Source organism: Pipistrellus hanaki (assembly GCF_964339955.1).
Source record: "Pipistrellus hanaki genome assembly, chromosome: 9".
Taxonomy (NCBI): domain Eukaryota; kingdom Metazoa; phylum Chordata; class Mammalia; order Chiroptera; family Vespertilionidae; genus Pipistrellus; species Pipistrellus hanaki.
The window spans coordinates 63,351,901-63,376,220 of NC_140511.1; the positions used below are offsets into that span (position 1 = coordinate 63,351,901).

Genomic DNA, 24,320 nt, shown 5'->3' on the forward strand with positions numbered 1-24,320 from the left:
TTTATTGTTTAGTAGTTTCTACAGAACAAACCCCCAGTCTTTATTGCAGAGCCTCTTAACCTGCTTTACAAATTCTGGAACAGTCATAAGTGGGCTCATGTATAGAAATCACTTGTCCATCTTTAGCATCTTTTGTAGTGATGCAACATCACTGTCTTCGAATTCTTTAGCGGGGCATATGAAGCTCTTCACGAATTGCTCCCTGCCCACCTTCTCAGGCTCAACCCGGCCACCCCCTCGGTTTCAGCCCTAAACAGCTAGGGCAGTGTCCTTCTTTGGGAAGGAAAGCCTCCTCTCCTGGTCCCCCAACCTTCTGAACATGCATGCCTCCTATCACTAATCTAACTTTTGGCTTTTGGCACCGACTCCCAAGTTAGTGTGAGCTCCCGGAAGTCAAGGAATTCATTTCTGTACGTTCAGGGCCAGTCCTTGAACCCAAGCTCTTGGGAGTGAGAGGGGGTGAGGGAGTGTAGCACCGAATTCTGTCTCCATGCCCCGTTATGGTTTTTAACACTTAAGAAATCCCATAAGCAAAACGACATCATTACCCCTCATTTTACTTGTTTAAGGTCCCAAGGACTGAATGTCTCCCTCTCAGGCCCAGGCTATAAGGTGTTCTCTGCAAGGTCCTGGCTTAAGAGGCAGATCTCAGCTCGCGGCGCCCTCAGAGCCAGGTTGCCAGACCCTTCCCAGAGGTCATCCCTTAGGTAGCAAGGATCCCAGGACCAGCTGGCCCTCAGGCTCCTCACTCCAACGGCGGCAGGCGGGCGGCGTGGTCCTTGGGCGCCTGCGTGCCCACTCCTGCTGGGCGGGGCGGGCGAGCTTGTGCGCAGACTCACTAGGGCAGGCTGGGCCACGCATTCTGACCTCGGCCAACCACCACTTGGGGGTCTCTAGAAGTGGCGTCTCCAAACATCCATCTCAGACGTTGGCCCTTCTGGTGCATTTCTTGCACCCACATCTGCGGCAAAGCAACTCACATCACCGGCAGCGTTTTCTACCCTCTAATATTGCCACAAAATGCACTTTAGATTCGAAGGTGGAGTTAATGAAAAGGCGTGTAGCTGAGACAATTACTCACACACACACACAAAGGTAGCCAAATAAGGAAGTTAATGAATGGAATATTTAACAAGACACCAGAATGACTTTTTCATCCACCTGCTGAGGTGAGTTTACCTTTCAGATTATACCTAGCATCGGTTTTCTATTTGATGTAGACAGTGATTAAAACGACGTTTAGAAGGAGATGAATTCTGACAATGGCTTGGAAACTCTGTGTGGTATATGAGCTTGACTAGCAGCCGCTGGTGGCAAGTGTGCTCCAGAGAAGTAAGCCATTGTGATATGATGGTAACAGATTTCACCACCAGATGTCCTCCATGGTTAATTTTTGCCTTTCTAAAATGTCATGCATGTTTGGGGTGATGACACTTTTATTCTCTTTCTGGGATAGTCTAAGAAAGAGAAATAAACAAATAAATGATAGGAACACCAGACTGTGACACATGAGTGCCAGGCAGAGAATTTGGATAAAGAGGATGTGGGGGCAGTGTCTAAAGAGCAAAGTGAAACTGGGTGGTCAGAAAGGGCCTGTTTTGTGTTGTTGGCTTTTCTTTTTGTTTTTCCAAATTCTGAAATATTGTTTTTACAATTCAAAAATAATATATCAGAATCTATTTAAAGTGACACTAGTTATTTAAATTATTTTTTTCTTAAGTATTTGGATTTCATAGAAGGAATTTAAAATGGTGGTCCTTAAACTGATGCATATTAGAATTACTGTGAGAAGTTTAAAAAAAAAATTATGCCCAAGCTGAAACCAGGGCAATTGATAAAATCTCTGGACTGGCACTCAAGAGTCAGGAGTGATTAAAAACTCCCAGGATGATTCCAATGTACAGTTATAACTGAAAGCCAGCGGAATAAAAAATGTCATATATCCTAGCTTCTTTTAATGCTAAAATGCCTGCGTAAAACTCATTTCAGCTTAAATCCTTGCATTCCCCTAGTCAGTGATACCCATTTCCAAATTTGTCTATCTCAGAAATTTCTTAATGGTAAAATTTTCAACAGGGCTTAGGAAAAAGAAAGTGTTTAAAAGAATCTGTTGCCATCCACATTGGCAAACAAAAGGTCTGCAAATGATACATCCAGGATGCAGCTCAGCTTGCTATTTTGACAAGCACCTAATTCAAGTTTACTTAAACAAAAAATGTATGTGCATTTGTATAACTTTTAATAAAGTTTTCTACCACCTTGTGACATGGATTGTTCCTGTCATAAGCTTAGATTCACTGCAGCTGTTTCCTGCACAATGCAAAAGCATAACTTATACAAGTTTCATTTCCTGTAAAGATAAAAGCACAGAGAGTTGTGAATAGATCTCTGGGCAGCTCTTTTACTGAAGCTGGTGGAAAATGGTGTCAGAGTTATTGACACAGTGAGAGCTTTTTGCCACTTTGGGACCAGCCCCTTCTCTGTTGCTTCATCTCATCTGATTCCTAGAGCAATATCGCTCTCATCATTGATGCTGGAGCCCATAGATTTGTTTCTCTAGTATTGGCTATAGTGGCTGTTCCTGTCAAAGCTGGGGAAATATTGGTTATAAGATCAGAGTCACACACAGTTGTCAGTGAGTTGTTAGAATGTCAGTAAGTTGGAAGTGATACAACAAACCCCAGCATTTCAGTGAACGAGAGTGGACAGACTTTGCAACATCCTCTTCACGGGTGACAGCAAATTGATGCATCTAAATGATGTGAACAAAGGCAGGGATTTTTGTCTGTGTTCACTCTGTTATACAGAGTGGGAGGAAAGTAAGTATACAGTTGTTTGTATGACAAATAATGCAATATTTTAATAAGAATAAACTTTTGTATGCTCACACTATAAGTCTACTTTTGCCCGACCTGTATACTCATCATTCAGAACAATACCAAGCCAAGGAAGATGCACACTGCATATCTGGATTCCTTACATGAATGTAGCCTTGCAACTATTTGTGCCAGCAGGTTTTAGATTACCCACCATGCTAGATAATTTCGTGTTCTGCTTCTCACTCAAACCACTGAGTCATCTTTCTTTCCTTTTATGGCCAAATCAGAGGCCCGATGCACAAAGATTTATGCAAGAATGGACCTTTCTTCCCCTGGCTGCCGGCACTGCTTTCGCTCTGGTGGGAGCAACCTTTCTGCCTTCCCACGCTGCCCAGAGGCCCAGAGTGGTTGAGGTGGTGCGGAAAGCCTGCATTGCAAGCATCCCACCCCAACCCCAGCCACTGGGCACTTGTATATGCAAATTAACCAGCTGTCTATGTTTGGGTTAATTTGCATAGTCACTTCTGATTGGCTGGTGGGTGTTTCAATGGTACAGTCAATTAGCATGTTACTCTTTTATTAGGTAAATTAGGTAGACAGCCCCAAAGCAGAGTCTGTGTTCATAACGCAAACACTTTCATGTCACATTTATTTTTCATTGAATTGCAATCTGTCTTTTAGCTTTAGTATTTTTCTAAAATTGTTTCCCTAAATGCTGCCAGCTACTCCTAATTGCTCAATTCAATGACCTCTACTGGACTCTCATTTTTTGGACTCACATTTATTAACAACACTGCTTGCCTGCTTCCTTGCCCTTTGACACAGTAATCCTTCTTTAGCTTTGAAGTCAGACTACCCTCTAAATCCCACTCCTACTTTATTAGACATCCTCAGTTTCATCTGAACTAACATCACTTTCTCGGACAAGTAAATGAGGTCATTCCTTACAAAATGTCATCTTCCCCTAGGAGTTGTCATTCATTCCCATAACTATCAATTTTAGGTGAATACTTCATGCAATTACAATTTCAATCCTGTTCTCTAATCTGATTTTCAAACTGTCATTTACAGATATCTGCAATGCACATCATAATGAATCTTAAATCCATTAAAAATATCTAAACTCATGATCCAGTTCCCATGCTCCTCCTTTTCCAGCTTCCTCTTCTGCCCCATTATCCAAACTCAAAACTGAGAGATATCTTTGATTTCTTTCTTTTTTCTTCTTTAAATATTATAAAGTCCTTTACATCCATTAAGCCCAAAATATCTCTAAAATATGACCTTTTTATTTCTAGTCTTTAATTCAGGTCTAGTTTCTTCTTCTTTTTTTAATATATTTTATTGATATTTCACAGAGAGGAGGAAGGGAGAGAGATAGAGAGCTAGAAATGTCGATGAGAGAGAAACATCGACCAGCTGCCTCTTGCACACCCCCTATCGGGAATGTGCCCACAACCAATGTACATGCCCTTGACCGGAATCGAACCTGGAACCCTTCAGTCCGCAGATCGACGCTCTACCACTGAGCCAAACCGGTTTCGGCCAGGTCTAGTTTCTTATTTACTCTTCCTGTCTCACTTATATTTTATACTCATTTTTTCAATATGTTTTCTTTTGTTTTAAAATTGAAACCTTGAAATGAAGTGGTTTGTGGCTGTTAATGATAATGTCTTTACTTCACTACTCATACTTCCAATGATTCCCTGATGTTTATGGATTAAAGATCAGATGTGCCCTAGCTGGTTTGGTTCAGTAGATAGAGTGTCGGCCTTTGGACAAAAGGTCCCATGTTTGGTTCCAGTCAAAGGCATGTACATTGGTTGCAGGCTCTTCCCAGGCCTGGGCCATGATCAGGGTGTGTGCAAGAGGCAACCAATCGATGTGTTTCTCTCACATTGATATTTCTCTCTGTCCTTCCCTCTCTCTTCCACTCTCTCTGAAAATCGATGCAAAAAAAAAAAAATATATATATATATATATATATATATATATATATATATCCTCATGTGAGGATTAAAACAGTAAATAAATAAATAAAACCTGATGCTATGAGTATTGCTTTAAGTCTGATTACACTCTGATTCATCCAGGTTATTCTGTTAGTGCCCCTGAATACAACCAGAATGTTTCTGTTTTTTGTCCTATATAGGTATTACTGCCCTTACCTGAAATATTCTTTCCTTTTTCTTTTACTATATAATTTATGCTTATTCTCTAAAGTACAACTCAAATTCTCCCTATGAGATTTTCCCATAATACTGTAGCCTTCATTGAATTTACTCCTATCCTATAATATTATTGAGCAATAGGGTTCTGGTGCACAAATTCATGTGGGGGCCATCAGGGCTCAGCCAGCAGGGGGCAGGGATTGCAGGAGGTTAGCCCCTGATCAAGGTGAAAGTGCTGATTAGGGCCCAAATCTGTCCAGTTGGCTGCCACAGTGCATGTCATAGCAACCAATCATTCCATCATTCCGGTTGCTTGGCTTTTATATATAAATAGATTATTTGATGCTAAGCACTAGAGCATTTTACTGTTATTTAGTCCTTTCTGGTTATTTTTTAGCACTGGTTTTCTCTTTTTAAGTTATTTTTATTGGAATTTAATTCACACACATTAAAACCCACCCTTTTAAAGTGTTTTTAATATATTTACAATGTTATGCAACCATGACCATTATATAATTACAGAACATTTTCATCACCCCCCAAAGGAAATCTGAATTAATTAGCAATCACTCTCCACTCTCCTTCCCACCCCACCAGCATCTGACAACTGATAATCTACTTTCTAGTTCTATAAATTTGCTTACTATGGTTATTTTATATCAATGGAATCATCTAATATATAGCTTTTTGTATCTGTAATTATACTTATCACGATGTCTTCAAGTTATGACATGAACTATTGTAGTTCATCATTCCTTTTGATGGCTGAATAATTATTCATTATATGGATACTAGAGGCCCAAGAAATTTGCACTGGGCCTCTAATAACCGGGGGTGGGGGGTGTCCCCGCTGAGCCCAGCCTGCACCCTCTCCAATCTGGGACTACTTGAGGGATGTCCGACTGCCGGGTTAGGCCCAATTCCTAGGATCAGGCCTAAACCAGCAGTTGGACATCCCTCTCACAATCTGGGACTACTGGCTCCTAACTGCTCACCTGCCTGATCACCCCTAACTGCCCCCCTGCCAGCCTGGTCTCCCCCCAACTGCCTCCCTTGCCTCCCAGCCTGGTTGCCCCCAACTGCACCCCCATCAGCCTGGTCACTCCTTACTGCTCCCCTGCCAGCCTGGTCTCCCCTTACTGCCACTCCTGTTTGCCTGGTTGCCCCCAATTGCCCCCCAACTAACCTGGTTGCCCCTTCCTGCCTTCTGGCCTGGTTACCCCCAATTGCCTTCCCCTGCAGGCCTGGTCACCCCCAGCTGCCCCTGCCAGTCTGGTCACTGCCACTGCTCCTCCGCCAGCCTGATTACCCCTAACTGCCCTGCCCCCCAGCAGCCTGGTAACCCCCAACTGCCCCCCTGCTGACCTGGTCTCACCATGCAGCCTGCTCTTCAGTCATTTGGGCGTCCCTCACTAACTCCGCTGCTAGCCTGGTCACCCCATGCAGCCTGTTATTCAGTCATTACTATTACTGTGATTGTGTCCCAGACAATTTGCATATTCCTCTATTATAGTATAGATACCACACTGATTTATCTAGTCACCAGTCAATACACTTTTGTGTTTTTTTACTTTTGGGCCATTATGGATAATGCTGCTAAGAACATTTGTAGAAAAGATTCTGTGTGATCATATATTTTCAGCTTTCTTGAGTATATATACCTATTAGTAGGTTATTGGGTCTTACAATAACTTATGTTTAGCTTTTTGAGAAACTGACAAACACAATTTTTCAAAGTAGCTACAGCATCTTACAATACCACTAGCAGTGTATAAGGGTTCCAATTTCTTCAAATCCTCACCAACAATCATTACTTTATTTTTTATTATAGTCATCCCCATGAATGTGAGGTGATATTTCATTGTGGTTTTGATATACATTTCCTTAGTGACTTGAGCATTTTTCATGTGCTTATTGACCATTTGTACATTTGGATAAATAAATATATTATAAATATATAAATATTCAAAAATGTTTCCAGTTTTTTTTCACTGGCTTATTTGTCTTTTTATTGTTGATCTGTAAACTTTCTTTATACTTTCTGAATATTAGACCCTTATCAAATACATCATGTTCAAATATTTTCTCCCCTTCAATGGTTTTATTTTTACTTTTTTTGACACACAAAGATTTTTAATTTTGATGATATTCAATTTATTTTTTTCTTTCTTTGCTTATGGTTTTGGTGTTATATCTAAAACATCATTGCCTAATCCAAGACTTCAAACTTTACACCATGTTTTCTTTTAAGAATTCTATAGTTTTAGGTCTTAGGTTTAGGCATCTGACAGACTGACAAAGCTTGAAGTGTTAAGCCACATTTTGAATAACGAGAAGAGGAAATTTTTTTTTTTCAAGTTTTCTGCAGCTCCAAAAGTGATTTGCAAAAAAAAAAAAAAAAACAATTTGGAAATACCCTAAGTAACCGATTATAGAAGAATGGTGAATTCTATCTTGATTTAATGGAGGGCTAAATTGCAACTAAAAATGATACTTATGAAAATCATATATTAAAAGGAAATATTTATGAAAACACTAAGTATAAAAGCATATTATGTTATACAGTGATTATAGATGGGTAAAATTCTGTATTACTATGAATGAGGGTGATCAATAACCCTAATTTGCCTTGGACTATCTGGGTTTTGGCACTGAAAGTGCTGCATCCCAGGAAACCCCTCAGTCTTGAACAAACTGAGGTGGTCAATCACGCTATAATGAAAAAGTTCCCTAATTGGATAATTGGAGAGAAGATCATAGCAAGGATATTCATTCTTCTTTAACAGACATTAACAGTATCTCGGATTTAAGTGGTTATCTGAGGTGGGTAAAAACTAATTATTTGAGATCATAAAATGAATAAAATAAATTTTTAAGGAAACCATAGATTTGGAAGGCAAACCTCATATGTATTTCAGAAGTGGAGAAAATATGAAATAAAAAATAAGAAATAAAAGATTGTCTTTTTTTAAAAAAAGGTTCTCTCTCTCTCTCTCTCTCTCTCTCTCTCTCTCTCTCTCTCTCTCCCTCCCTCCCTCCCTCCCTCCCTCCCTCTCTCTCTCTCTCTCTCTCTCTCTCTCTCTCTCTCTCTCTCTCTCTTTCTCTTTCTCTCTCTCTCTCTCTTTCTCATTGAGTCTAGCATTGCCATGCCCTCTTCTTTTTCCCCTAGTTCAATGCAGAAGTGCCTGCCATATAATTCAGTCAAATTCTAGAGTGCTGTGAGTGAGGAACACATTATTAATGACCTGTCCCATGAAAATTTTCCTTGGGCAAGTGTATATGTAAGAATATACTGACATTAATAGTTAATATCCTGATACTTCACAATTCACACCCAGATTAGGTTTGTGTGAATATGTAGTTAAGGCTTTAGGAGCCTCACATGATCTGATGTTATAGGAATAAAGAAGACTTGGAGAAATACCATATTGGAATCATCTATTGCAGATAAGAATACAAATATAGTTTTATTCATTTAAAGCTAATTTTGAGGACTTTACATAGAGGACTTTACTCCTTTTTCTTTCTAATCAGAGGAAATATCTTCCATTGGTGGCCCCTAAAAAAAATGGAAATATTACAGGGAGTGAAAATCACATTGTCTACACACTTGCCAGAATCTGACATCACTCAACATGTAGCAAATGCTCAAGTGTAGTTGATAGATGACAGTGACCTTCCTAGGTTAAGATTCTTTCTTCATAGGGTACAAGTTTCTCTGAATATGAACAAGAATCAGTAAGTAGGATAGCTATTGCCTGAGATTAGGTATTGTAACTATTTATATAATTTTTCAGCATGATCTTCTTTCTCACAATGTCTGTAGCACTTAGTCTATAACATTGATAACTCAGTATCTACATTATGCAATCTAACAGACAATTATACATCGATGATGTAAGTAATTTTGAAAAGGTTATGAATGTCTAAGTCTTTTTATCCCTACATGGTAAAATTTGATTTCTGATTCTTTTGTGTCTCCCTTAACACCTGTTTTGTGCTGGTCAGAGAGTGTGTGCTTGATAAAATCCTTTTGACTTAACTCTAGTAGTTTATGTGGGCACTGGTAGGTAATTTGGTTATTTCAAACATTACAGGATTTGAGTAAGAAGATTTAGTAATGAAAAAGGCCCTCAAAATTACTAGCTGTAAATTACCTTTAATTGTTTACAAATTACTTATCCTTTTTGAATCATTTGTAAAATGAGATAGGAATTATTTTTTATCAGGGATGATCAAAATCAATTATTTGATAAAATATTTTGTTGACTAGAAAATATTCTACAAATACAAATGTTGGTTATTATTTGAGATATGGCTACTTTTGGTATTATTTTTTCATTCTTCTCTTGCCTAAAGACTAAAATTAGATAGACAATGCAGCCAAGAGCCTAGAGCAGGGGTTAGAGAAAGTTAAGACAGACAGAGACAAGGCCATTTATAAGCTGTGCTGTTTGTACAAAGAAAGAATTGGGTGTTGGTCTCTCAGAGTCTTCCTGAAGGGCTATGAAGGCTCAGTGTGTGTCAATGTGAGCCCCATAGAAAGATCGATCGAATAGGCTATTTATAGATCGAATAATTATTATTATTTTTGCTTTCATTAAAACAGTGGTGCAAAGGGACTACACCCAAAATATAGATGTAATAGGAATTAGAGATAGTTTATAGATGGTATGCAGCAGTCATTTATCTTTTTCATCAGGTCCAGAATCTTCCTGTTGAGAAGGGAAGAAATGGAGAACAAAACAAAACAGACAAAAACAAAAAACACTAAAACACTACTGTGGCTACTATTTATTCAAGGCAAAGGCAAGTGAAGAATCACATTCTGCCTTTTTTTAATGTAAGAAAGCTGCTCCAAACAAGAAACATTATAATGCAATCTGTTACAATAGCTATATTTTCAGAAGAGAGAGAGAGAGAGAGAGAGAGAGAGAGAGAGAGAGAGAGAGAGAGAGAGAGAGAGAGAGAGAGAGAGAGAGAGAGGTATTGCACACACTCTGTGGTCACTCCATGTAAAGACCAGATAGATATGTGGAGATACATGCAGAGTGTCTTGAGAAATGGGGGGAAATATCTCTTGGAAGCTATGAACACTAATGCTTAGAAAAAGGAAACAGAAAACAAAAACAAAAACAAAGTTTAAGGGACACTATCATCTTCTATTGGTGAGGATTCCTGGTCCTGGGGAGGTTCTGGAAAGTTTACTTCTGTTTCTTCTTCTTCTTCTTCTTGGACTGGAATAATTTCAATGTCTTCTTCATTTTTTGGTTGGTCAGATATTTCAGTCAACTCCACCACATCTTCTTTTATTTCAATTGCCTTTTCTTTTTTTTCTTCAGCTGACAGGAGAAGAACTACGTCCTAGAACACAAAATTCAACAAACTTTTTTTGACTTTTATCATTGGCGTATTTCTCAATAATCTCTACAAATATTTATCAAATAACTCCTTGTTTTATGCTATTAATTTTATTTCCCATGTCCCTCAAATGCCAGGATTAGTTTCCTAGGTGCCCACATTCTTTTCCAATCACTTATGGAGATTTATCAATGCCAACAGTTTTTGCCCTCTTTCCAGGAATGATTACCCAATATTTGGAAAAAACATTGCAATAATAGAGGAATTTATATTTTCATTTTGATTTGCCTTTATTGTAGATAATTTTGGAAAAAATAATTTTTGGTCTCTAATCCTACTTTTCTCATCTGCAAAATGAAATAATTAGTGCTGACTCCTAAGTTCTATACTAAATCTAACATTCTATGGTTCTGAAGCAGTTAATAATAGATTATTTCCCAGTTGTGGAGCTTCTTTGGACCTATTGTTTTGGAAGAGGGATTAGATGGATGAATAGGTGGTTGGGTGGAAGAAGAGAATACTGAGAAATCAAGTGGAAGAACTATTATCTTTAATCAACCTTCAACCTTCAGCCATCTGCACATGATATATGGAATCAAGTTGGATGCCTGAGTCAAGCAGAAATCAAGGTTAGGAGGAAGATGCATATACTATAGAACTGTTTCCTCTGTCTAACCTTTAGACTTATTTCAAATTTCAAGACATTTTCTATCATTGTTGGTATTTTCTGCTTCCCAGTAATATACCAAGACCATTTTTCATGAAACTCCCAGGCTCAAACTCAAAGTCTCATTGGATTACATTCTCTATATAGGATTTTTTTTTTTTTGTAAGACATGATTTTCCTAGAGGAAGGTTGAGGACAGAGTGGCTACTACTTACAGCTTTGGGTCTGGAGCAAAGTTTTTTCCATTCATTCTCAACAGTGCCAGCTGTCACAAGTTTCTGGAAGAAGGCAAAGATCAGCATCACTGCGTAAAGGCTCTGAAGAACAATGAAAAAATGAGGATGAAATGTAATAATAAAAAAGAGAAGAATAGGGTATGTGCTCAGTAAATGACTGTTGACTAAAATTAAAAAATAAATTCTTTAGGTAAACAATGACTCTCTTTAAGAACTACAGTATGTTTGTAACCCTAAGCCTTAGCAACTCCTGACACAGAAAAAAATAGTTAATCCATGTTGCTGACAGAAAGTGAATAATAGTTGAAAAATTAATTCTATGTAGGAAAGAATAATTACTGAGTCACAAATTAATTGTATCCAGCTTTATTTAGGTGGTATCACACCAAGGAAACCTCTTCACATTTGGGATATACACTTTCCCCCCTTTAAACTCTACACTAAAAACTCCTTGAGGCAGCTTTAGCTGGTTTGGCTCAGTGGATAGTGTCAGCCTGGGAACTGAACCCTAACCTTAACCCTAACCCTAACCGGGTTTGATTCTAGTCAAGGGCACATGTCCGGGTTGCAGGCTCGATCCCCAGTAGGAGGCATACAGGAGGCAGCCAATCAATGATTCTTTATCATCATTGATGTTTCTTTCTCTCTTCCTCTCTGAACTCAATAAAAATATATTTAAAAACAAAATAAAACAAAAAACTCCATGAGGCAAAAGCTATTCATAACAACTTAGGTAGTTCTTTAATGTTCATCTTAATAATAATAATGATAAATGTAAATACCATTAACAATATTAATGTTAAAATAAATACATACATAGCATTTTCTGTGTACCAGACACGGTTCTAAATGTTTTGTATATACTGACTCATCCCTCAAAACAGGGATGTAAGTAAGTACTATTATTTTCTCCATTTCATAATTAAAACTGAGGCAGAGTGTGGTTAAAAATTCTTGCCCACAGGCTCGAGGCAATAAACACCAGATGCTGACAGTCTGGATCTAGAGTTGACACTCATAATAAAAATGCCACACTTCCTCTCTGAAAATGAATCATATTTCACACTTACCAAGAACACGGATCGAACTCTGTAACAATATTGTACATATAAAGAGTTTTTCTCAGCAGGGTTAGCTGGTTCACAGTTGTGTATGTTAATATATGGCACAGAAGCCTTTATAAAGTTTAGACTCTTCATTTTAAAAAAATGGGAAACTGTAATATTAAATATGTCCATGATCAAAATAATTATCCCAGAAATGGCAGCAAAGAGGCTCATTGAGTTCATTATCATTTTCCCTTGGACCTGAAAAGAAAACATGAAGTCATGAATTGGGTTTGATTTCCATTTGGAGAATTTAACCTAGGAGGGTATTCCAGATCCCATTCCTCTGACTCACAGAGGTACTACTAAGTCATTATACACCCCACATTCCTCAGTTGTTTTTAGTTTTCTGTTACTGTAGAATAAAAACCTTCGTCTCTCAATTTTGTTCCTTTCTCCATATTTCCCATCTCATTTTATGCCATTACTATCCAATCAGTTTATCCAGAAAAAAATGTAGGAGGAATCCTTTATTCTTATAATTGTCTCCTTGCACTTATTTTCACTACCACTGTCATCATCCTAGTATGTATTTAATCAATATTTATTGGGTAAATGAAAATAAATAGTATTCAGATCATATCTGTCTGTGTAAGAAGGAGGGAGAGAAAAAAGAAGGTTCTTCCATAAAAGAAAAAGTGGATATATATATATATATATATATATATATATATATATATATATATATGGAAAGAGCAGATAGATCCTCTGAATCTGTACCACCAAGTGAACAGCAAGATTGATAACACCACCTTCTCCCTACAGACACCATCTTTAGGGCTGATGTCTGGTAGCATAAGCAAGAGGATATAAGTGGGAGTGTTCTAACTTGCAAGGATGAAAAAAGGTCAAAACAGAAAAATATATGTGACAAGTACTATAATCTACAAATGGCAAGTCAGTAGGCCTGGCTGTATTGGAGAATAAAACAATGTGACCTTCTTAAACAGTTCCTCCCCCTCCCCCACCCAACACACACACACACCCATACTTTGTCAGACCACCCCTGGAGTAGAGCATTCCAATTCACTTAACTCCTCACTGACTTCGGATAGCTTACTAGGTGTAACAAAAATTGGGAAGGAAACCTGCTGGTGAGCTCTTGGCCCATACAATATGGGAGCTCTTCTGGAGTGAAAGTGCCTCCGAAGCACTTTCCTGTGTACTACTCCTTTTCATCCTAATGGCAATGTCATATGGTAATAAGTACTATTATCTCCATTTACAGGTGAAAACTCAAAGGTACATGGAAATAAACTGAGCTCAAAATTACAGCTCAAAGTCAATTAGGACTTAAGTCAATCATAGCATTTATTAGATAGCTGTCCTAAATGGTGGCCTGAGAGAAACGAAATAGCTTTTAAGGAAATTTGTTAGTCTCACACAGCATTTATCAGGCATAAAATCATATGCATGCTATTCATCTGCCTTTAAATTGTTTCCACGGATACATTTCAAGTAGATCTCATTTTCAAGTTTTTCTTAAATAAAATCACAATAGCATTGTAGAGGATCGTTTGCTTTTTAGGGTTGAGAGAACTCAATGCTATTGTGATTCCAAAGGTCTTTAAAGGTATTTGTTTTCAACTGAGAAATCAAATATTCCTCTGATATGTGGAAGAGAAGAATATATGGTTACTTGCCAAACTTCTTCTGGAGTTTGTCTTGGCTGCTGCCAGGAGTGATCCAGAAATGATGTACTGTGAAAAGAGAAGTGGTAGGTAAGGAAGGGTGTGGAGATGGGAGAATTGGCAGAGGGGAAGAGAAGCAGAGAGAGTGATACTTGTAACACTGATAACTGGGTTGTAAAAAAGCTATCCACGCTTTCAACCACTTTCACTGATCTATGTAGCCATTTTTATTGGATTAATTTCTTTTTCAGTGGTCATATTTCCCCTTTGTTCAAGTTCAACTATATTCAATCCATGCCTCTTATTCAACCAACTGAGGAGCTGTGACTAGGAAAATAATAAAACCAAAGATGCCCTGCCAACATTGCTCAGTGGTTAGAGTGTAGACCTGCTCACCAGAGGGTCTCAGGTTTGATCCCAGGTCAAGGGCAAGTATCTGGGTTTCAGGTCTATTCTCTGTCCCCTAGTTCCAGTGCATGTGGGTGGCAACCAATCATAGTGTCTGTCACAATGATGTTTCTCTCTCTCTCTCTTTCCCCCACTCCTTCCCTTCCATTGTCTTTAAAAATCAATGCAAAAAAAAAAAAAGTATTTTCGCTCCTCTGATGAGGGTTAAAAAAATAATAATAATTAAAAAAAAAACATTAAAAGGCAGAATTCACATTTCCATATCAATTAGTAGTCAGATAGTGGATATAAAAGTTTTGTTTTTAATTTAAAAAAATTTTTTGTATAATTGCTCTTTGTAGTTCCCAATGATTTACGTGACTGATGTTAATGAAGAATGAATCAGTGTAGGAAATATTTGGCTTGATTGTCATAGGCTCCCCCATTAAAATGTTGGCTGTTACAGGAAGTGATGATTATTTCTCATTTTCTTTTTCTACTGTTCAAGCTGTAAAAAATGGAGAAAATTCTTGTTCTAATCTATCTCCCCTTGTTCAGAAAATCTTGGCTCATCTTTATCATAGTAACTATTAAAATGTAATGGCGATATAAACACCACTGCACCATACCACACTCAGACAGGCTTACACACTTGAAAAACATGTACATGAAACAGCCATAAGGAATGCTGATCTCCTAATAAGCTACGGAAGATTCATCTAGGATGGGACTAATTTCACCATGTGCAATAGTAACTAAACAGAATTGTAAGGAAGCAGTTTGAAGTGGGATGGTCTTACCCCTTTTTGTTTTCCGAAACACCATGCTATGTAGCCCAAATGTCTAATGCTCCTCTGCCCACCCAACTTGACTTTGGATAAGTTATGCTTTGAACAGTCTTCCTTCCCTTTGCAGATTCATGTAGAATATCTTTCTCTGACTTCACATGAAGCATGATAACTAACTCTCAACAATGTCATTCATACTCAATTTAGTCAAGTTTCTTTCCACCAAATTACTTTAATCAGACAAGCTATCTCCTACTCAACTTTCCTCAACACAGAATTATTCTGGTATATTCCTGTGTAGCTTTTTTAAAATTCTTGTCTGCATCACTCCCCAAATGGTTGTGAATTTTTACTCACCATAATGCCTCCCCAGAGAGGGTACCACACAGTTACACAGAAAGGTACATAGACCTCCAGGTGGATTATCATGAGACCACCAAGAGCAATGTGGAAGAGCCCATTCATAATCTGGACAGCCTGTGAAGAAAATAGGGGCACTGTTGAGTAAATTTAAATCATCTTCAAGTCAAAAAGCAAAGGTAAAACCGGAAGCCCTGGCTTGGGCTTGTGTGAAATGCCTAAAAGAAGTGGCCAAGACCTATGTCTTGTGTGGATTCATTTTCTTCACCACCTAGGTGAAGAAGATGGGTCATTTCCAAGGCAGATATGCCTAGGATGCTGGCAATGAACTGGGATGTCATATATAAGCCTCAAAATCGAAAGATCACTGTGATAACTTCTCTTTACATCTCTGATTTGACCCACCGTTTCAGACATAAAGAACACCTCAGGTTGGATCAGATTCCTTCAAATTGGACTGAATCCTATACCTGGTCTATAGCATTTACTTCTATAAGCCAGAGAATCCCTAGGATATGGAATGGAGGGTAACTGACTCACCCCCAAAGCCTTGGATTCCCTCATGAAGAAGCTTTGTGTGGGGCCAACCACAGGAGATACCTTCCTGGTAATGGTTTTCTTAACAGGTTGCATGGCAATAGGGCCTTTCATAGGATCTGCTGGGAAAGCTCCACTCATTGAATTTCTGGGTGTTGTCATTTCACCCTCAAAAATCCTAAAAATAAAACAAATAATAAAATGAAAAGAGGGAGAACAGGATTTCAGTAGTCTCTTATCTTGTGTCATTCGACTTGAATACTTTTTTTCAGAAATTTTTCCCATAGGTGTCTTTGAGGGTAAACATGGCCTCTTCCTTGTGACTTTGGACCTGAAACAAGTCCTATTGGATTCAAAGGGGGCATCTCAAGCAAGGACATATGGGCCCAGGGTTTGCTGCCAGTATTCTTGACAACTATGTTTGGGGTATAATTTATCTTTGTAGAGAACACCATGCTCATATATCTGCATATTCTGTTTGTCTCTCAGCCCTTGATGCTTTTTTTTTAATGCTTTAATATTGGAAAATGCATTTTGTATGGATTTGCCTTTATTCCTTTGCTTATTTGCTTTTGTCCATTGTGGTGGACCACAGGCATCATAAAACCATGGCCTCCTGATTCAAATTGCCTAGGTTTAAATCATGATTCTTCTTTTTGCTGTGAACCTTGGGCAAATTTTTTAAAAGTCTCTGGGCCTCAAGTTGGACTCTTGTTATGGAAGATAATAATAATTCTTTTCTCATAGGGTTGCTATAAAGTTTAAGTGAACTGATGGATGGTCAGTGTTTTTTTTTACTCAGATGGAGCTCAAATGTCAGATTCTCAGAGAAGCCTTCCCTGAACCCTCAATCAATGATTCAACCTGCAAGTTACTCTTTCCCACAACAACCCATTATATTTGCTTGCTTGTTTATAAATTCTATCGAAGTAGAGATCTTGTCCTCTCTTATCTAGTATTTTAGTAGATATGATTGAAGAAATAAATGTATATAAGGTACTTATGTCTGAATAATATTAGCTGTTTTGTTGCTGTTTTTGTTTTTAGCTTTATTCCCTTTTGAGCATTAGTTTATCTTGTTTCTATCTGAAAAATGAGTACAATACCCCTTTCACAGACATTTGTAAGAAGTGAAAGTACCCAGTACATAGCGAGAAAGTAGTAAATGCTAGTTGTTCTTGAAATTATAATTTATTCATTTCTGAAGTTAGACAGTGATTATTACCAAGGTCCTGCCCAGCTCTGATACTCCAAGACTGCTCAGCCCTCTTTACCTGGGGCTTCCTTCTGGTATTCATTTGTTTATGTCAATTTCTTACATGAATTCTATTTGGTCTTTCCTGGGCCCTGGCAATCTCTCTTTTGGGACACATCTTTGTTCTTGTCTTTATTGACTGTAAGTTGTGTAAGGAGACTTGAAGACCAAGACTGTCTGTACACCTTGCTTATCTTACTGAAGTCACACAGAGCCAGGCAACTACAGGTATGCCATGAAACAGGTAGTAATTGGATGTGTCCTGGGCCTCACCTTTGTACCCACTTTATAGTGACAAAGAGATTTCACATCTGGCATCTCATTTGAGCCTCACAGAGTAGATTAGGGATAAGTCATTGTCTCTACTTGGTACAGAAGGTAGCAAGGACATAGAAAAGTTAGATAATTGTTCAAAGTTTCATGACTAATAAAGATTTGAAACGTGGACTTCAACCAGACTGATTTGTCCCTGTAGGGAATAGGAATTCAGTCTATTTTACTAATGAATCCCTTTCTTCTCCTTCAAATTGGGTGATTACAAATCAATTGAAGAAAAAAAAATATGTATCTGAACTGAAGGGAAGAGAGGAGGATTTGACTGAATGCTTGGCACTTGATTTTGCTCAGATTCTAGATTATCATATGTGGTGTAGTCTTGGGATTCTGCTTTGTACCAATCAAAAGGAATATATCAATGTAGCCCACTACAGAGTTTACAAACGGATTCTGGTCACCAGGCAAGATTTAAAGCTATTCAGGGGGAATCTCAGAAATCATTCTGTTCATTTGACAAATGAGGAAATGGTGGCCCAGGGATGGGACATGTCTTGTTCACCCAGTGACCAAACCAAACCAAAAGGTAGTCACCATGGCCCTGAGACTGGTGCTCTCTCTACCACACAACAAGCTAGATCACATACAGTTATTCACTGAGCACCTACTATGAGCCAGGAATAGTATATATGCATCTAGTTTCAACTCTCCCAACACCTTCCTTACTAAGCAGGCATTTTGTCTTTTTGCAGACAAGTGTGGAATGAGCTGAGAGGCACCACCCTCCTCTCCAGAAGGCTCATTTTAGTGAGGATGACTTAAAGAGCAAAAGTCATCAATTATTTAAATGATTAGGCTTCTGTTGTTTTTAATCTCCCAATATTTTTTCAATGGCCTAAGGTTGTATCTGTATTATTGGTGAGATAAACCATTTACGTAAGCAAGTTCTACTCAGACAGTAATGACCATTAGGGAAAATATATTTTCTCTATTAAAATAATGTCCTGTTATGTAAATTTCTACAAAGCTTTAAAAAATATTAAGATAAAAATGGTAGCAGATAAATAAAAGCATGCAAATTTTCTTATGCAAATATTCTTTCATATATATATACTAAGTGTGTGATTATATTATATTTATTATATTATTCTAGAGGCCTGGTGCATGGATTTGTGAACAATTTTTAGATTACTAAAGCTTTGTTCTATTAAAAAAATTGTTCTTAATTACTTCAGCCTGGCCTGCACCCTCTCACAATAGGTGACCCCTCTAGGGATGCCAGAGAGCTGGTTTCAGCCTGATCTCCTCAGGCCAGGCCAAGGGACCCCACTGGTGTGCAAATCCGTGCACCAAGCATATAGTATGCATATAAGATCTTTGGTAAATCTCTTCCTGCCCTCCCCTCTCTTCACTTCCCTCTCAGATTCATCAGTCTGTTCCATGTTTCCATGCCTGTGAATTAAGCATCTGCCTCCCAGTGGTCAGTACATGTCATAGTTACGGGTCAAATGGTTGAACGGTCAATTAGGCTTTTATATATATGGCATTATAGAGTGACTAGATGATGAAAGCTTCATTCTATGGGAATATATAAAACTAGATCACATACTCCTAAGGATATTGTAGATTCCTAAAGCTTTGTTCTATTAAAAATTTTGTTCATAATCACTTACATGGTGCCCTACATGGTTATGCCCAAAGACTCATTGGTACATTAATAACTCATAAGCAGTTTGAGTTACTGACCACATTGGTCAAAATATGGTAATAATAGGACCTTATTTTCACTAAGCTATATTAAAATAAAGACTCAATTTACTGGACACTGCCCCATTTTATGGTAAATCCCTTTTGATTTTTAAAAGACACCACTATTTCTCTGAAGGGGAGCTCACAGCTCTCATGGGTTTTGGTTTGAGTTATGATTTTTAGGTCCAATAATTCTATCATTTACTGAGAAGTTCAAAGCTTTTGTTACCTCAACTTCCCCCTTTGTTACCTCAACTTCCTCCTTTGCCACTCAAAATACTTTGCATTTTTATCCTTTCTGGCCTCCTGTGTACTTATCTCTTAGGAAAAATGTTCTTTCTTCCTTTCCTTCTGCCTGTGTGTCTCAGCCCATCTCCATCCACCAAGATTTTAGTCCTTCAAGAAGTCAGTTGTTGCATTATCATTCTCACTGTTCTTAATGCCATGTAGCAGGAGCTAGTTCCAGCCCTGTTGCTTGCTACTTTTGTGATCTCTTGATTCAAAGTATTGTTTTGAGAATATGAGATACCTTGCAATTTATAAAATATTTAATATTTAAAGAAAATTGTAATCACAATATTTGTATTTTTTTAAATATTAAAGTGTGCTGCAGTGTTCCCCCATCCAAAAGCCCTTTCTTTAATATAGCAGTATCCCCCAACACTGCCCAGTGCCCCGGTCCTTTACCCAAAGCTTCTTAAAACCTATGGTTCCACTGTCTTCCTCCACTTCCTCTTCACCCCCTCACTCATCAATGCTTCACAGCCAGTTGTAGGGGAGCCACTCAACTGGAACTGTTCTCTTCAGGGACTGTGCTGCAGAGTCCCCAGCCTTTCTTCAGGCATCATCCCTCAGGTTGCTTTATTTCTGTTTCCTCTGTCACCCAGGCATAAAATGTTGGCGCCATCTGTCACTCGGCTCCTTTACTCCTTTATCTCCCATGTTCACTCAATGGCCAGATCATATTGTATGGGCCTCTGTAATGTGCCTTATCTTGCAGGTGAACCTTTTTATACTTCCACTATCACCTCATGCATTCAATTCTCATTTCCTCTCTTGGTTAAAGCACAAAAATCTTGCTTTTCTGCCTTCAATCTTTCTCTTTTCTAATGCACACTCTCTTCTTTTCTTTGTTGTTTTTGTTAATCCTCACCTGAGGATATTTTTCCATTGATTTTTAGAGAGAGTGAAAAGAGAGGGAAAGAAAGAGAAACATTGATGCGAGAGAAACACATCAGTTGGTTGCCTCCTGCATGAGCCTAACCAAAGCCCAGGCCTGGGAGGATCAAACCTAAAACCCTTTGGTCCACAGGCTGATGCTATATCCACTGAGCCAAACTGGCTAGGGCTACCCTCCTTCTTTCTGTGATGGATTTGAAGCAGAATTTGGGGCTCATTTTGGTGTCCACCACCCCACTCCAGAAATGTTATCCTGTGATCCAAAGTCCTAAATTACTACTTAGGTCATGCTCTTCCTGAGCTTGAACTCTCTCTCCAATCAGTCATTGCCTGTGAAGAATCCCTTCACAGTTTAGCTCCACGTAACTTCTTAAGCTCCATCCCATTGTTTCCCACCTTTCGCCACCGGAGCCAGAACCCCTTGTTTGGACAAGCCTCTTGCTTTCTCCTCTCAATCCTCCCCTCTGTGAAATGCTTCTCCTACCCCTGCATTTTCAGTCAAATTCCTCATGAAACACGCACATGACCCAGGGTTGTTCCTGCCTTTCTCACCGATGGCAACGACTTCTCTTTCAAAGTCACAGCTATTTGCATTTCTTACTATTTTCTTTCTATATCATAGTGTAGCTTCTCTAATGGGGTGTAAGTCCTGCAAGGAAATTTCCTACTGGGATTACACAGAGAACTCATTTTCTCCATACTATGAAGTCCGTAAATGTTAGAATGAACATTAAACTGAACTGCCTCTTCAGAGCAGGTTTACAAAATGCACAGGACATTGGAAAAAAAGGCGATCTGATCAGTGAGATCAAGTTATTTTATGGGAAACAGGGAAAAGAGTGACATTATATACTGTTCTTAGAAAATAGATATGACATGGTTAAATTTTATTTTTGTCCCCCTTCAGTAGAGCTTCCTCTCATCTCTAGTGCCCACTTTTACTCTAAGCTTTTGTGGTGGATTTGAGTCAGGATTTGAGGTTCATTTTGGTGTCCGCCAAGCCCCTCCAGAAATGTTAGCCTGTGAGGCTTAGTAACATCTGAGGATATTGCCATTTAGTGGGCTATCTTTTGAAGGGGGAAAAATTAAAGTAAGGAGAATAGAGCTATTTTTTTTTTATTATAGCCACAACTGGTTACTTTCTTATTTCGTACCACACAACTAGTTTGAAGAGCTTCAGGATTTTAGCTCATTTAATCTTTATAATGCAATTGGTGGTATTATTGCCACAATTTTATTATAGAAGAGGAAACTGAGAACACAGAGGCTTAGTAACTTGGCCTGAGGTTATGTGGCTTGTAAGTGGTAGAGTGCAGGTCTGAACCCAGCAGGTTGGCAATTGTGTTTTAATCTACATGCTGCAATCTGACTCAAAGTTGATCTACCAGAATTGAGAAAGAGAGAGAGGGAGGGAGGGAGGGAGGGAGGTAGAGGAGGAGGGAAATATTAAAAGTGGGTGGGCAGCAAGCTTTCATATTACCCCTCCTCAAATCATGTCACTATCAGAAACCTGACCAGGAAAGCCCTAGAATTAAAGCCAAAAATCTCCAGTCTCCAAAACTAACCTATACCTTCCCCCATCACTCCCTTTTAGTCATTGAAACAAAGTAAATTGATTCCTTACCTGAGTCTCCAAGACCTTAGAGCTCAAGGGCTGATTTTGATGCTTGCTGCTGAGTTCACTTGACTGCTACTTTCTCAAGTGCGCAAGGGGTGAGTGAGATAGGCCAGACCTAGGATTGCTTATAGATACCAGGTGACAGGAAATCAGTGGCTTCTGCTACCTTGGACATCACCCCAATTACTTTGGTTTAATACATACTTATCAGAACTGAAGGACACAGAAAAAAAGTTTCTGCCATACCAGAAGGTTTCACTTCTTGAAAAGGACCCCAAGGGACTGCATGGCGTACTTTGCACCACCTTAATTAGAAGAACTTTGCACCCTCCACCCTGTAAGCAGGTGTGGGTATTGGGTCCCCAAGGGCAAGAAGGGCTTTTGAAATTTTGCAAAGATGGGCTGTGAACATTTTTAACTTTTTACTTCACTTTTAGGAGTGGGTAGGTGGGAAGGAGGCATCCATGCAGAGAGAATTAATAATCACTAAGCCCTTACACTTGAGAGATTCTGTGTATCTGTCTCCAAATATTGACTCATTGGCCCATACTAGCGTTCTAGTGGGACCATATGTGCCTTGTGTCGGATTTAGAAGAAATGGCCTAAAAATATACTCTGGTGCAGTAGACCACATCCCCAAAAGCTTGAGACAAGAGTTTCAGGTTTGGGGTTATAAATTGAAATAGTACTTTTACCTGCAAACCTACCTTTTCCTCCATCTGTTTAATTCCCTTGTGTCCCCTCTCTTTTAATTCTGGGCTGGAGCTGAGGCTATCAAGCACAATGCCAGATCAAATGAGGGAATGGAGGAAGCTCATAGCCAGGAGAGTGCAAACATTTAAGAGATGAATCAACGGAAGTTTTGCCCCAAAATACTGAACCCCCTACCCCCACTATAATGCAGCCTCTACAGTAGTCTCCTCTTTTTGTGGTTTCACTTTCAGGGGTTTTAGTTACCCACAGTCAATTGTGGTCTGAAAATATTAAATGAAAAAGTCCAGAAATAAACAATTCATATTTTTAAATTGTGTGTCATTCTGAGCAGTGTGATAAAATCTTATGCTGTCCTGCTCTGGCTCACCCCAGACATGAATCATCCCTTTGTCCAGCATCTCCACACTGTATATGCTTCTTCCCACTGGTCACTGAGTAGCTGTCTAGGTTAAGAGATCAACTGTGGTGGTATCTCAGTGCTTGTGTTCAAGTAACTCTTATTTTACTTCATAATGGCTCCAAATCGCAAGATTAGTGATCCTGGCAACTTGGATATAACAAAGAGAGGCTGTGAAGTATTATGTATGTGTAGGAAAAAATATAATACATATAGGCTTCAGTACAGTCTGTGGTTTCAGGCATCTTCTGGGGGTATTAAAATAGATTGCCTATCAATAATTAGGACTGCTGTATTTTACATGTTGGATTTTTCATTATTTTTTAAATTTTCTTCTCCATTGCCTTATTTAATTAGAGACCCAGGGTTGTAGTTACGTAATTGTTTGCCTTTTCTAAAGGGCTGAAATACACTGATCTCTGAATGCATAATAATCTGGCCACTGAGTGTATATCCTATATAATAAAAGGCTAATATGCAAATTGTCCCCTTGACCAGGAATTTGATCAGCAGGCAGGCAGGGAACCGCCCATGTCCCCTCCCCCTGGCCAGGATGGCTGGACCCCACCCATGCACAAATTCATGCACACACACACACACACACACACACACACACACACACTCTGAGTGGCCAGATTATTATGCATTCAGAGATTATAATAATCAGGCCACTCACTTATGGTAGCTCTATTGCCGAATCTAAGGTTAATTCATATTTAATCTCTTCTCTTCTTTCCTCTTTTTCTCCTTTTACCACTCTTTTCTTTAGGGTGGTTTGGAATCAAAGGGTTAAAACCAATGATTAATAATAGGTCTGGAAGGCTGCTTTTGATGCAACATGTAAGAAAATGCCACCTCATTTGTTTAATTTTTCTCTTATTTCCCTTGCCTTTGGGATTAATCTTATTAACCAGTGTCACACCAATAAATTTATTTTTTAAAAATTAAAAATGCACCAAAAGCGGTTTGGCTCCAGAGGATAGAGCATCGGCCTGTAGACTTAAAGGTCCCAGGTTCGATTCCCGTCAAGGGCATGTACCTTAATTGTGGGCAGCTGGTTGATGTTTATATC

At 38.7% G+C, this 24,320-nt stretch overlaps 1 protein-coding gene across 1 annotated transcript; it reads right to left on the reverse strand.

The window, feature by feature from the left end:
* Positions 1–8,475: 8,475 nt before the first annotated feature.
* On the reverse strand, positions 8,476–22,314 carry MS4A1 (membrane spanning 4-domains A1). Its single transcript, XM_084894968.1, has 7 exons — positions 22,144–22,314; positions 16,067–16,241; positions 15,524–15,643; positions 14,004–14,060; positions 12,325–12,561; positions 11,234–11,335; positions 8,476–10,354 (listed from the first exon to the last, which is right to left on the reverse strand). The coding sequence occupies exons 2-7, from the start codon at positions 16,223–16,225 to the stop codon at positions 10,133–10,135; spliced, it is 897 nt and encodes a 298-aa protein (XP_084751094.1). The 5' UTR covers positions 16,226–16,241; positions 22,144–22,314; the 3' UTR covers positions 8,476–10,132.
* Positions 22,315–24,320: the final 2,006 nt, after the last annotated feature.

Excerpts from the sequence above, each read along its gene's own strand:
- MS4A1 (XM_084894968.1), bottom strand. The coding sequence starts at position 16,225 with ATGACAACACCCAGAAATTCAATGAGTGGAGCTTTCCCAGCAGATCCT. Across the intron at positions 15,644-16,066 it reads GGGAATCCAAGGCTTTGGGG|GCTGTCCAGATTATGAATGG; the intron begins GTGAGTCAGTTA and ends TTTTCTTCACAG. Across the intron at positions 12,562-14,003 it reads CAAACTCCAGAAGAAGTTTG|GTCCAAGGGAAAATGATAAT; the intron begins GCAAGTAACCAT and ends TTTTCTTTTCAG.